At 44.4% G+C, this 13,470-nt stretch overlaps 1 protein-coding gene across 6 annotated transcripts in view; it reads right to left on the reverse strand.

Annotated features, from left to right (window-relative positions):
* DROSHA (drosha ribonuclease III) overlaps positions 1–13,470 on the reverse strand; it is a 140,093-nt gene that overhangs the window by 104,881 nt on the left and 21,742 nt on the right. For all 6 annotated transcript variants that reach the window (XR_004056362.1, XM_030927417.1, XM_030927416.1 and 3 more), the window contains 3 exons: positions 12,723–12,864; positions 10,270–10,424; positions 5,886–5,966 (listed from right to left, as the gene is read on the reverse strand). Coding sequence is in view for 5 of the 6 variants with exons in the window: in XM_030927417.1 (XP_030783277.1) it covers positions 5,886–5,966; positions 10,270–10,424; positions 12,723–12,864 (378 nt within the window). In the remaining variant the exon portion in view is untranslated. The remainder of the gene's footprint in view (positions 1–5,885; positions 5,967–10,269; positions 10,425–12,722; positions 12,865–13,470) is intronic.

Raw genomic sequence — 13,470 nt, forward strand, 5'->3', positions numbered from 1 at the left:
AATATGCTGGGTAAAAATCAAAAAGGTCAGAAATGAAGAAAGCATGAGAGATGGTGGAAGAGAATATGTATGGATCTTAAGACAGGAAAAAGCTGGCCAGGCACGGTGGCTCATGCCAGCACTTTGGGAGGCCAAGGTGGGCAGATTGCCTGAGGTCGGGAGTTCAAGACCAGCCTGACCAACATGGAGAAACCCTGTCTCTACTGAAAATACAAAATTAGCCAGGCGTGGTGACGCATGCCTGCAATCCCAGTTACTTGGGAGGCTGAGGCAGGAGAATCACTTGAACCCGGGAGGTGGAGGTTGCCGTGAGCTGAGATCAAGCCATTTCACTCCTGCCTAGGCAACAAGAACAAAACTCCGTATCAAAAAAAAAAAAAAAAAGGCAAACAAAGCCAGCAAAAGAAGTGTGCTGTGACAGCATCAGTTATGATGGCATGATTGGGTGTACCTGTGATAGACATGGGGATGTGCTGCACAGACCCACGTTCAAGGAAAGACTTGCTGCCTGGCTGTGGAGGGCACAGATAGCAGGGAGCTTACAGCTATAAGCTTCTTCAGGATCTCTCTCCACTGCAGATCTCCCTCCTCTGACCTCAGGTATGGCCCAACATCAGGTACTGAGCAAGGCAGAGGTATAAAGGCCCAGCCATTTCAGCCCAACTCAAACGGGCAATATGCATTCCACAGATCACTCCCAGGCTAAATGCAGCTTTCAGTTCAGCCAATCCTTCTTTCCAATCCTGCTTCCACCTTTCGTTGATGCCTAATAAATCTCATGTACCCAGAACTCCATCTTAGCATCTGCTTCTAGAGAACCCAAGATGCAGCTGTTGGCACTAGGAGTGACCCAAGAAAACAGCAAATAAGATGGTGTTTCGGAGCTCAATCACCTCCCAACAAGCAATGAAGATGCCATCACTGGTGGTAAGTGGAACACAGACAACCCCTGGCACCAGATGGCAAGGCAACTAAACTTTAAAGATGGTGAATTAGAAGCTGTACACTGGAAGTAGGCCAAACACCCAGGTGTTTAAGACTGTGGAGAAAATGGTAGCTATAAGAACAATGGTTATGATCCTTCAGGGACGGATGGCTGTCGCTAAGCACCACTGATGCTCTACCATAGTCCCCAAACCTTAGTCTGCCCAGAAATCACCTGGAGGGCTGGTTAAATCTCAGAGTGCTTGTTTCCCACTCCCAGTTTCTGATTCAGTGGCTGGGATGGGCTGAGAATCTGCCTTTCTAACAAGTTCCCAGGTGAAGCTGTATGAGTCTCAGTTGGAAGCCTTCACTTAGAGAACCATTGCATTATAGAAGTATAACAGCAGAGGAGGAGAAAAGACTATTGAAAACCAGATGTGAAAGCCAGAAGAAACTCTCACTACCTACAGTGAGAGGTCACAGCAAGGACCAAGCCTAAGGCTTACCTGTGAGAGTGGCCGAACCTCAAAGGCAATTAGCCATGGTCAGGGCCCAGGAAACCTGAAATGGGGACATTTAGGTTTTGACTCCCCAGATTCCTCTAAACCGTCTGACTGCAGAGATGGCACATCCCTCCCAATTAAGAGCAACTGCTCAATTGTGCCAGAAGACAATGGAAGAACCTACAAGGCAACACTATGCCCCCTCACACACTCCAGGCCAATACCTATAATTGGGGTCATTTCAGGGCCCCAAACGGGGAGGTGCTGGAAGGCAACAGATTATATTTCAGAAGAATTGCAGGAACTAACTAGCATGTAGCAACAGCCAGAGAAGTCTGCAGAGGACATGATGATGAGAGCGCTTGATCAACAGGGCCAGAACATAAAATTGTTTAGAGAAGAGTATATTGACTTCGGAGCACTCAGGATACAACAACACCAGGGTATGTTGAGAACTCCCTACTAGCATGGCTCCTAAAAGCATGAAGAAGCAACGACCCACACTGAGCAAAGCTGAAATACCAGAATTGCCGGGGTAGACACTGGAGGAAGGAATTCAAGGACTCAAGGAAGTTAGAATGGATACAGTATCTATGGCTGGAAAATATGCCAAATAATCGTGTTGCATGGGAAGCCCCAGAGGACACACCAAAACGAATGTGCAGGTGATAGGAGCACAAACATCATGAGGAAGATCAGTGGCAACCTCCCCTGCAGGCCAGGGCTGACCACAAAAGTGGTCAGAGAGCAGAGCTCGCCAGCAGTAACAGGGATGACAGAATCCTGAAACAAGAGATGCCAGGTGATAGGGCTAAGTGCTGGAAGCCAGGCCACAGTGGCAGCCACGGGGGTCTGACCCACAAAGGTCACGGAAATAGTTAATAGAACATGGTGTCCTTGGGTACAAAACAAGTGGGTAACCAATACGAGTACTACTTAGTTTGTACAAACATGAGAAATCAAGAATGGATAACCAAGAGACTGAAGGCAGGTCATTCCAATAAACAGTCACACTATTCCCTGCCCAGTTCCAGGCCTGATCACGTTTTTTGGACTGAAATCCACTGACTAAAGAGGTGGTCAGATCCCAGGAGGGAGGACCCTGTAACAAAATAACAAGCAAAAACGGCCTTGACAACCCTGTCATTCCCCAAAGGGGCTTATGGCCATTTACCTGGGGAGCTGTACACTGGGAAAAGAAGAATAGCAGACAGTTCAAGCCATGTTAGATGCAGTATCTGAATCATCATTGATACTTGGAGACTGGATACATCACTATGGTACCCCAGTTAGAGTAGAGAATAAGAGGCCAAGGTAACAAATGGATCTTGGTCAAGGTCTGACTTACAGTGGGTCTACTGAATCACAGATCTACCCAGTGGTCCTTTCCCTAGTCCTTGAATGTACCACTAGAATTGACATTCTTGGCAGACCCAATGTGCTACTCAACACTGGGTCCTTGACATGTGGAATAAGAGCTATCCTAATGGGAAAGTCAAGCAGAAATTAAATTAACACAACACCTGTCAACCCAGGCATCAAAACCAATATTGCACTGGAGGGATAGAGGAGATTAGTGCCACCCTTAAGGATCTGAAGGATATAAGGGAGATGGTACCAGTCCTATCTCTGATTAATTCACCTGTCTGGCCCCTGAAGGTCCTGAAGGATGACTGCGAACTACCACAAACTCAACCAAGCAGGAGCTCTGAGTGTAGCTGCCAGGCCAGGTGTTGTAGTTTAGCTGGAGCAGATATAAAGTATGTGGCAACTGATTACGTGAATGGGTTATTTTCTATCCCAATCAGAAATGAGGATCAGAATGATTCACAGACATTTATAGTTTTGCCCCAGGGCTGTGTTAATGCTCCCACCCACTCATAATACCAAGGAGTTCCCAACCGTCCAGGCATACTGCAGAAGCTCACACTGCTCCATTACACCTCTGACATTATGATGATCAGGCATGCACGCATGCACCACAGTGGATGTGAGATCAACCCTACAAAGATTTAGGGGCTTGCCGCAGCCACACAATTTTTAGGAGTCCAGTGGTCTGGGGAATGCCAAGACATCCCCTCCAAAGTAAAAGACAATTATTTTATCTTCCACCTCCTACAATGAAGAAAGCACAACACCTAGTGGGCCTTTTCAGGCTCAGGAGGCAAGAGAATGCACATGTAGAAACACTGCTTCAATCCACTTACAGAGTGGCACAAACGGCACAAACAGCTGCCCCCGCTGAGGACAGCCCACGTGAGAAAGGGCCTCAGCTGTTCCAGGCTAGAGTATAAGCAGCCCTGCTACTGGGGCCATATGTTTCAGCAGATCCTACAGTGTTGGTGGGAAAAGATGCCAAAAGGAATCTGTGGCAGTCCACATTGGGAGAATCACAATGCTGGTCCCTGACGTTCTGGAGCAAGACCTGCTATCTACAGTGAAGACGTACGTGCCTTTGAAAGAATATTCCAGATGTGCTACTTGGCCCTGATAAGAGATGTAAGGCCTGGCCAAGAGATACCAGATACACATGTGGCCAGAATCACCCATCATAGGCTAAATTCTGTCAGTCCCACCAGGCAATACGGCATCAGCAACAATCCATCAAAAGGCAGGCGTGGTACTGCCAGAGTCAAGCATACCCAGGAGCCAAGAGCACAAACAAGCTGCCTGGGCAGGTGGCCCAGATCCCCACGGCTCCACCACTGTTACACCAGCTCCCCTCCCTCAGCTGATGACTAAGGGTGTATGGATGAAAGCAGAGGAAAAAGCCCAAACTTGGTTTACAAATGGCTCAGTTGACAAGAGTGGGTGAGCCAAAAACAGATGGCACTACAGCCTCACTCTGGGATGGTTCTGAAAGACAGCGCTGTGGGGAAATCTCTCCCAGTGGGCGGAGTTTCAGGCAGTGTACCTGGTCATCCACTTTGTGTGGAAAGAGAAGTGGCCTGAAGTTAGAATAGAGATGGACTCATGGGCAGAAGCAAGTGGTGGCCATGCCAGCTGGTCAGGGGCCTAGAAGAAAAGAGGACGGATGAGAAGGTCTTGGGGCAGAGACTTGCAGGTGGACAAATGGAAGGGAGCATGACGAGCTCTATCTCACACATGGAGGTCCGTCAGACAGCACCACCATGGAAGAGGTACCAGGTACCAAGCAGACAAAATGACTGGGGCAGTTGGTGCCAGCCACCCTGTGACCTCGGCCACCCCAGAGCGACAGGAGGGGCACATGAATGAAATGACCACAGCAGCAGAGAGGAGGCTTCACATGAGCCCAACAGCATGGACCCCGCTTATCAAGGCTAAGCTATATAATTAAGCTAACTTCCACTGCCAAACATCCAACTAGCCAGATACAATGACCCATGCTGAGTCCCCAAAATGAGACCATTCTTCCAGGAGACCAAACTATCACCTGCCTTTCCTGCCTACGGGTCCCTAGCTGGCACCACTGCCCATCTAGTCTGCCTTCAAGGAAGAGCCTGCTGTCCAAATGTGCACTGTGTAGTCAGCACACAGCCTGTAGCTATTGGCTCCTTCAGGGTCAGCCTCAGCTGCAGAGCCCCCTCTCCCAGGGTCGTGCCCTTCCTGGGGCACCTTGCTGTGGGGACTGAGACAGATGGGGGTATGACGGCCATTCCAGCACAACACACAAAAATTCTGATAAGCCAGGCCTGATCAGACCCACATCACAGGGGAATAGTTCCCACCTCTGCTCTTTTCCTGTCACAGGTGTTGATCCCTCATCAACATCTCAGAGCTCCCAACCTGAGGTATGTGCACAAACACTCACAAGATGCCACCGTCCCACAATTCCTTGCTACACTTGCCGACTTTCAAAGACAAATGAGCAGAAGTGATGCAAGTATTTCAAATTATCAGGCACCATCTCCTAGTCTTTATTCCCATTATTATTGAGCCCTCAAACAAGTTTTAAATAGAAATCGAGGTTTTACGTATACTGTGTTTAAATATAATGCGCTGAATTATAAAGTGAGGAGCCTGGGATTAACAAAAATAGCTTATAAAAATAAAAGATAAAGGGAACAAATGAGGGACAATAATTGAAAGGGACAGACTAACAGAGAGAGAAGACATGCGCCTCAGAGCACTTTAGTAAGAGCGTCTCTCCAGGGCCATTCATAGCCACTTATGATGAAACATAAAACTATAACATGTACAGTTGAAGAATACTTACAATGGGAAACACCTATCAAATACACCATGCCTATTTTAAATATAAAACTACTAAAACTTTTGTTAATGTTTCCTCGAGAACATTCCCCACTCCACCCCCAAAACCCAAGTGCTTTCCTCCACAATTATCAGTAACAGAGACTATCAGGGAATATGAAGAGAATTTTGATGGTATCATTTCATTTATGGGGGAAAGAACAGCAACATCTGTCTACTTCTGGCTTCTCGGCATTTACAAACATAATAACCCAAACCAGTTACCTCTTCTCCAGGATAAATGCTGTGCCTAATTCCTGTGCGTCTTGCCTTTGCGCTGCATTTGCAGAGTGGTCCATCATTCATCTGTCAGAAACACAATGTAATTTTTATTGGAGGGAAAAATCCACACCATGCACAATGATGCCTCCGAAAATGTGTGGGTTTTAATGTCATGAGCACTGAAGCTCTGAGAGGCTGTCACGGTTAGAAGATTAAACGGATGTTCCAAAACCAATAAAGCTGCAAACTCTCTATATTGTCTGATAAAGGGAAACTGTATGACAACCCTGCATTCCCGAGTTATTTGTGCAGCCAAGCAGAAAATATCAATGTCAGCACACTGTTTGCCCCCATCTTCTTCTACCAATTCCCAGGACATTTTTGTTTTCCTATTTCTTATCTCAAGAAAAATGACTCTTTCACAAAAGCAAATTTTATATCCTGGAGGAACACATAGAGCGTTTTGAAGGTGACCTGCGGATTCAATGTTTTGAAAAGAGAAACTGTAAGGTACCTCACTAGCGGAGAGAAGAAAATGCTACTAAAGCCAGAAAAACTTCCCACACTGGTCAGGTTAGATTATATCTCTTTCCCTGAATTTGTTTTAGTGCCACAAACTCCGCCCACAAGGCTCCATAGGCAAGCAATTCTTCAAAACTTCTGGAACGGACAAGTGCTAAGCATGGGGATGATAAAGAACAGCGGGTCCATGTGCTCAAGGAATATCTGTTCCAGACAGGAGAACAACATATATATGATATGCTTCATAATTTAAAAGAAAAAAAAATCACTCGAAAGTAGGTAATGCTGGGGCGTCAAACAGATGGGATGGACAAGAAAACAAGAGGGCCGCTCCACAAGAGGCACCAGCACGCATCAGGAAAGGAGAGAAGGCAGGAAGTCCACGTCATGCTCTGGGCCACGAGACCCATATAAATAAAATGGACCATTTATGTGGGGGAGAAGATCAAAAGAAGCAGAACTAAGATCAAAATCTGAAGGGCCTCACAAGCCGGGTTCATGAGTTCCTCTGGTATAGATGGTAATACTGAATCAAAAACAAGACCAGAGCTCAGATAGGGAAAATGAAGAAGTGGAGTTCCATTTCTCTTTCTTTGTAATAATTTACAAATATAGGCTGGTCAGAGTGTAATGGTTTTTACAAATAATTGATCACAGCCAGTTCGACTTCTTCGTTCCTTCTCCACTCCCACTGCTTCTTCACTTGACTAGCCTTAAAAGAAAAAATACATATATACATATATACACACACGTATTTCTTTAAAGTTATTGAGATTTATAACTCATTATGTCCAATTAAAATATAAAAGTCAATAAGACTTTTGAAAAAAAAGTGTTAAAGTAAAAAGCTGTAACTCTGCTTTAGCCTCTTGGGAAATCTAAAGATCCAGGTGGTACAGCAAAGGAATAATATTACTGCCGAAAAGAAAGATTATGTTAAGATATTATCTAAAGTAACAGCTGGCTCCCAACAGGATTTCATCAAAAGTCATAACATGGCTGTGCGCAGTGGCACACGCCTATAATCCCAGCACTTTGGGGGGCTGAGGCAGACGGATCACCTGAGGTCAAGAGTTCAAGACCAGCCTGGCCAACATGGCAAAACCCCATCTCTACTTAAAAAACACAAAAATTAACTGGGCGTGGTGGCGGGCGCCTGTAATCCCAGCTACTTATGAGGCTGAGGCAGGGAGAATTGCTTGCATTAGATATGCAGAGGTTGCAACGAGCTGAGATTGTACCACTGCGCTCCAGCCTAGGCAATAAGAATGAAACTCTATCTCAAAAAAAAAAAAAAAAGTTGTAACACACTCCTAAGGCCGGGTGCAATAGCTCATGCCTGTAATCTTAGCACTTGGAGAGGCCAAGGCAGGCAGATCACTTGAGGTCAGGAGTTCAAGACCAGCCTAGCCAACATGGTGAAACCTCGTCTCTACTAAAAATACAAAAATCAGCTGGGTGTGGTGGCACAAGCCTGTAGTCACAGCCACTGGGGAGATTAAGGCAGGAAAATCACTTGAACCTGGGAGGTGGAGCTTGCAGTGAGCTGAGATCGCACCACTGCACTCCAACTCCAGCCTGGGCAACAGAGCAGGAGTTTTTTGGAGACTCCGTCTCAAAAAAAAAAAAAGTTATAACATACTCTTAATGCCACTCATGACTTCTATGATGAAAAATATAAAAAATTAACTTAGTGCTCACTGATCTCCAGGGAAGTAGAGACATCCTACATGCTTGCCTTTTATCAAGGTCTGGGATCCCACATATTCAGCCCTTCACAAGGCTCAACTATACAGAGGACATAAAACCAATAACACTAAACAGCATTACAGAGACTGTATACAAAGCACTGTTGAATTTCTGATAGAAACAGGTATCCATGGAAATCAGTGTAGAGGCTTCTTGTGAAACAGGAAAACAACAGTCAAGTAAAAAGACTAGAGGGCCAGGCGCAGTAGCTAACACCTGTAATTCCAACACTTCGGGAGGCTGAGGCAGGAAGACTGCTTGAGCCGAGGAGTTTGAGACCAGCCTGGGCAACATAGCAAGACCTCATCTCTACAAATAATTTTTTTAAACTAGCCAGGCAGACTGGGCGCAGTGGCTCACACCTGTAATCCCAGGACTTTGGAAGGCTGAGCCAGGTAGATCACCTGAGGTCAGGAGTTCGAGACCAGCCTGACCAACATGGAGAAACCCCATCTCTACTAAAAGTACAAAATTGGCCAGGCGTGGTGGCGTATGCCTGTAATCCCAGCTACTCGGGAGGCTGAGGCAGAAGAATCACTTGAACCTGGGAGGCAGGGGTTGCGGTGAGCCAAGATCGCACCATTGCACTCCAGCCTAGGCAATAAGAATAAAACTCTATCTCAAAAAAAAAAAAAAATACTAGCCAGGCATAGTGGGGCACCCCTATAGTCCTAGATACTTGGGAGGCTGAAGCGGGTGAATCGCTTTGGCCTGGGAAGTCAAGGCTCCAGTGAGCCATTATTGCGCCAGTGCACGCCAGCCAGAGCAACAGTGTGAGACCAGGTCTCAAAAAAAACAAAATAACCCATATATGGAGGAAGTTTATTTTAGGGGGGACAAAAATGTCCTAAAATTCAATTGTAGTGATAGTTGTGCAGCCCCATGAATATACTAAAAAATGCTGGATCATAAATTTGAAGTACAATTGTATCATATGTAAATTATAACTCAACAAAGCTGTTTAAAAAGAAAACCAAGTTTTAGGCCGGGCGCGGTGGCTCAAGCCTGTAATCCCAGCACTTTGGGAGGCCGAGGCGGGCGGATCACAAGGTCAGGAGGTCGAGACCATCCTGGCTAACACAGTGAAACCCCGTCTCCACTTAAAAAATACAAAAAATTAGCCGGGCGAGGTGGCGGGCGCCTGTAGTCCCAGCTACTCGGGAGGCTGAGGCAGGAGAATGGCGTGGACCCGGGAGGCGGAGCTTGCAGTGAGCTGAGATCCGGCCACTGCACTCCAGCCTGGGCGACAGAGTGAGACTCCGTCTCAAAAAAAAAAAAAAAAAAAAAAAAAAAGAAAACCAAGTTTTAAAATGCACTGACAGTTTTGCAAACATTTCTGCTCAATTCCAAGACAGTAAAAGGAACACACAAAATACATTTCTCCCAGACATTCTATAAATAAAAGATGGATAGCTGTTGTCTAACAAGAACCAGGAGAAAAGCATTTTAATTAATATAGAACATTATAAATTTACTCACGAAATATAAATTTTAAATTATCTTTTTATAGATATGCTTTATTATGCTTTCTAACTTTACACGGATTAAAGATACAATTTTTGTACGTATTATATATCTGTGTGACACAAATCTTTTTTAACAATGCTAATTTTATTATGTATTACTTCATATTAAGACAGTAATTAAAAATAAAAATAATTATGTCCACCTATTATGTCATTAGCTCAAACATGCTTAACAAGGAAGAGAACTTGTGACTGTTACCAACTTAAAAAAATGAAATTTTATAGGACTTATTTACTATTACACAGCAAGATACCTTCCAGGTGAACTACTTCTAAAAAGACCTCCGAGTTCTCTCTCCTCATCCTACCATGTGTCTTCTTCCATCTACTCCAAGTTTAATGAGGCAGGGCCATTACTCCTCTCCCCAACACGGAATTTACAAACATCATCAAAAATGATTCAAGGGACAGCTGCTCTGGTGCTTATGCTTTGGAACTGAACCTGAAGCTGAAAAAAATAGCTCTGAAGGACACAAGCCTGAGAGTAAAATTCAGTTTCAATACAAGGCAACATGTATCTTCTGAGCCCAGAGCAATAACCGTTACGTCTGGGTTTGCAACCTTCACAGCAAGGGCATAAAAATACGCACCTGGCCTGGATCGTTGTACCAAAGTTCATCATGAAGCCGATCAGGGTGGGCCTTTTTGCGTTTGATTTCTGCAATAACGTCAAAAACTTCAGAGTCTGAGCTGCTAGAACAGGTGCTGTCCTCATCAGACTCACACTCGGATTCACTGGAACTCTCTAACAGGGGTTGGGAGAAAAACACAGAAATTGATGGAACTAACAAACTGGGTTTTTTCTTTTCCTTTTTTTTTTTTTTTTTTTTTTTGAGACGGAGTCTTGCTCTGTCACCCAGGCTGGAGTGCAGGGAGTCTCACTCTGTCACCCAGACTGGAGTGCAGTGCATGATCTCGGCTCACTGCAACCTCCGCCTCCCAAGTTCAAGTGATTCTCCTGCCTTAGCCTCCCGAGTAGCTGGGATTACAGGCGCCCACCACCACACCTAGCTAACTTTTGTATTTTTAGTAGAGATAGGATTTTGTCATGCTGGCCAGGCTGGTCTCGAACTCCTGACCTCAGGTGAAACACCCGTCTCGGCCTCCCAAAGTGCTGGGAATATAGGCATGAGCCACCACATCCAGCTGACAAACTGGTTTTTGTGGAGACTTCCAAATGACCTAAACCTCTAAAGGTAAGAAGAGTTCTTTATTCTTCTAGAAAATACTTAAGGGCCTACTCTACACCAAATACTCTACTAAGCAACACCATAAAAAAAAATAGACCACAATGCTAAGTCACAATCTAGTTAGGGAAGCAAAGAAAATAAACATCTTTAGAGAAAAAGTAAGACTCAATGAGCAATGTCAGATAAAATGAAAAACCATAGTAGTAGTATGTAGTTTAACACTTGAGCTATGTAATGATCCACAAAAGGGCAGTTTCACTGGGATCCAGAAAGGCTGGTGATAATTTCAAAGAAGGAGCACATGTGACCCAGGCACTGCGACAGGATGGGAGAAGCATGATAAGGAGGAGAGAAGAAGAAAGGAATGAAGAGGGAGCACCATAGGCAAAAGCATAGAGCTAAGAATACAGTGGACTAGCTAGAGCGCGGGCCACAAAGAAAAACACTGGGAGGTTAGGGCTGGGAGTGCTGAGAATGCCACAGTGAAGGCTGGGAATGCAAGACCAAAGACTTGACATTTTTTTCCCTCAATAACAGCAAGAGATGTTAGTCCTTAAAGTGACTGAATAAAAACAGACACAGACTTATGCTAAGTGAAACAAGCCAGTCACAAAAAGACAAACATACATGATTCCACATATATGAGATACCTGAGAGTCAAATTCACCGAGATAGAAAGTAGCATAGTAGTAATAAGGGAACAGGAGAATTGGGGTCTGGGGAGTTATTCCTCAACAGGTACAGAGTTTCAGTTTTATGAAAGGAAAATAGTTCTGGCGACTGGTTGCAAACAATGTCATATTGAACCCTATTGAACTATATGCTTAAAAATGGTTAAGATGGTAAATTTCGTATCATGTGTATTTTACCACCATTTTTTTTTAAAAAAGACCTAGAAGTTAGATTAATCCTACATAGTGAGATTCCATCACTACAAAAAGAAAAATAATTAGTTTTTAAAATAAATTAATCCTATAAGAGATTAACATAGTAGTAGCATAATAAAATCCAACATGGAATTGTATTTACGTGTACTGCATGAGATAGATGCTACTGTCATCCCTATTTTACAAATGGGAAAAATCTGAGACGGAGATGAACTTCTGGCCCAAGGTCACATATCAAGTAGGTGTTAGAGCAGGGATTCAAACCCAGGCCATCCAGCTCCCGACTCAGGTGCCTTTGCCCAGTATGGATAACTGCCTCTCAGCATGTGGGATGTCATGGAGGTGGGCAGATGAGAGCCAGAGAGAACATGCAGGTAAATGCACACTGAATGTCTCATCTGTGCATGGCATTCTGTTAGGGGCTAAGGATACAAAGTGGTAAAAAGTAATTTCTATCCTCAAAGATCTCACCACCTACTTGGAACCTCAGAACATACAAATGAAAAAATAGACCACTTTATGAAAAAGCTATGCAAACTGTCTACACGAGTGGAGAGAAACCTTCAAACAGAGCTGGGTTATAGTCGTTATTTCCCTCCTCAAACCAGGTACACCTGGCAAAGGAGAGGGCCAAGGAAGGACGCCTGTCCTCATGAGAGGCAGGGGGCACAGGCTCCTTCTTTTGGAAAGATGCTGAACTCTTCTGACTGGACAACTCTCCAAGGGGCACACTTGTTAGCATGCCTTGCAAATGAGATCGCGGCTGTATTCTGCCAAATGTAACTAAGGAAAAATATGATCAAAAAGAAGGAAGTTCCACTTCTATGTATCTTACTGACTGTAATTAAGAAAAATAAAATGAAAAGGAAGAAATCTCAATGTGGGACTCTCAAGGGTATTTCCCCAAAATTCAGGAATGAAGCTATAATGGCAACGTTCTCAGGCTAGTTAATGATTCTGACTCACCTAAATCTTCATCGAGCTTCGTCTTCGGAGGTTCCCACGGAGGCCGAGCAGCTTTGGCCTTTTCTTGCCTGCTCCCCAACTCCTCCTCAAATTTGTCATATAAGTCACGAAGCCTACTTGTTCCAACTACTGTAGAATCTCCCTTTTAAAAATAAAGGATCACTATTAGGAACTATATCAATAACGATCATATCAAAGATATGTAAGATCTCACAGGTAATCAAAGCATTTTTAACAGCAAGATGCTATTTTTCAACCCTCAATTTAACAAACATTTAAAAACAAAATGCTCAAGTACTGGCAATCATACTGTGAATCAAACACACACTTATCGCTGACACAGTCCTCAGGTAAATGTGCCTTGCCAACATTCAGAAACATTAGAGCAGGCCAGGCGTGGCTGCTCATGCCTGTAATCCTAGCACACTTTGAGAGGCGGAGGCAGGAAGGAGGATTGCTCAAGGCGAGGAGCTCAAGACCAGCCTGAGCAACATAGCAAGACCCTAACTCTATGAAAAAGAAAAAAATTAGCCAGGTGGTCTGTGCCTGTGCTACTTGGGAGGCTAAGGCAGGAGAACTGTTTGAGCCCAAGAGTTGGAGGAAGCAGTGAGCTATGACTGTGCCACTATACTCTAGCCTGGGTGACACAGTGAGACCTCATCTCAAAAAAAAAAAAAAGAAAAGAAACATTACAACAGTTCATCTACACCCTCTTAATATGACATTTTTTTAAAAATCATGACCTCAA

The sequence above is a fragment of the Rhinopithecus roxellana genome, chromosome 3, assembly GCF_007565055.1.
Source record: "Rhinopithecus roxellana isolate Shanxi Qingling chromosome 3, ASM756505v1, whole genome shotgun sequence".
NCBI classification, from domain to species: Eukaryota; Metazoa; Chordata; class Mammalia; order Primates; family Cercopithecidae; genus Rhinopithecus; species Rhinopithecus roxellana.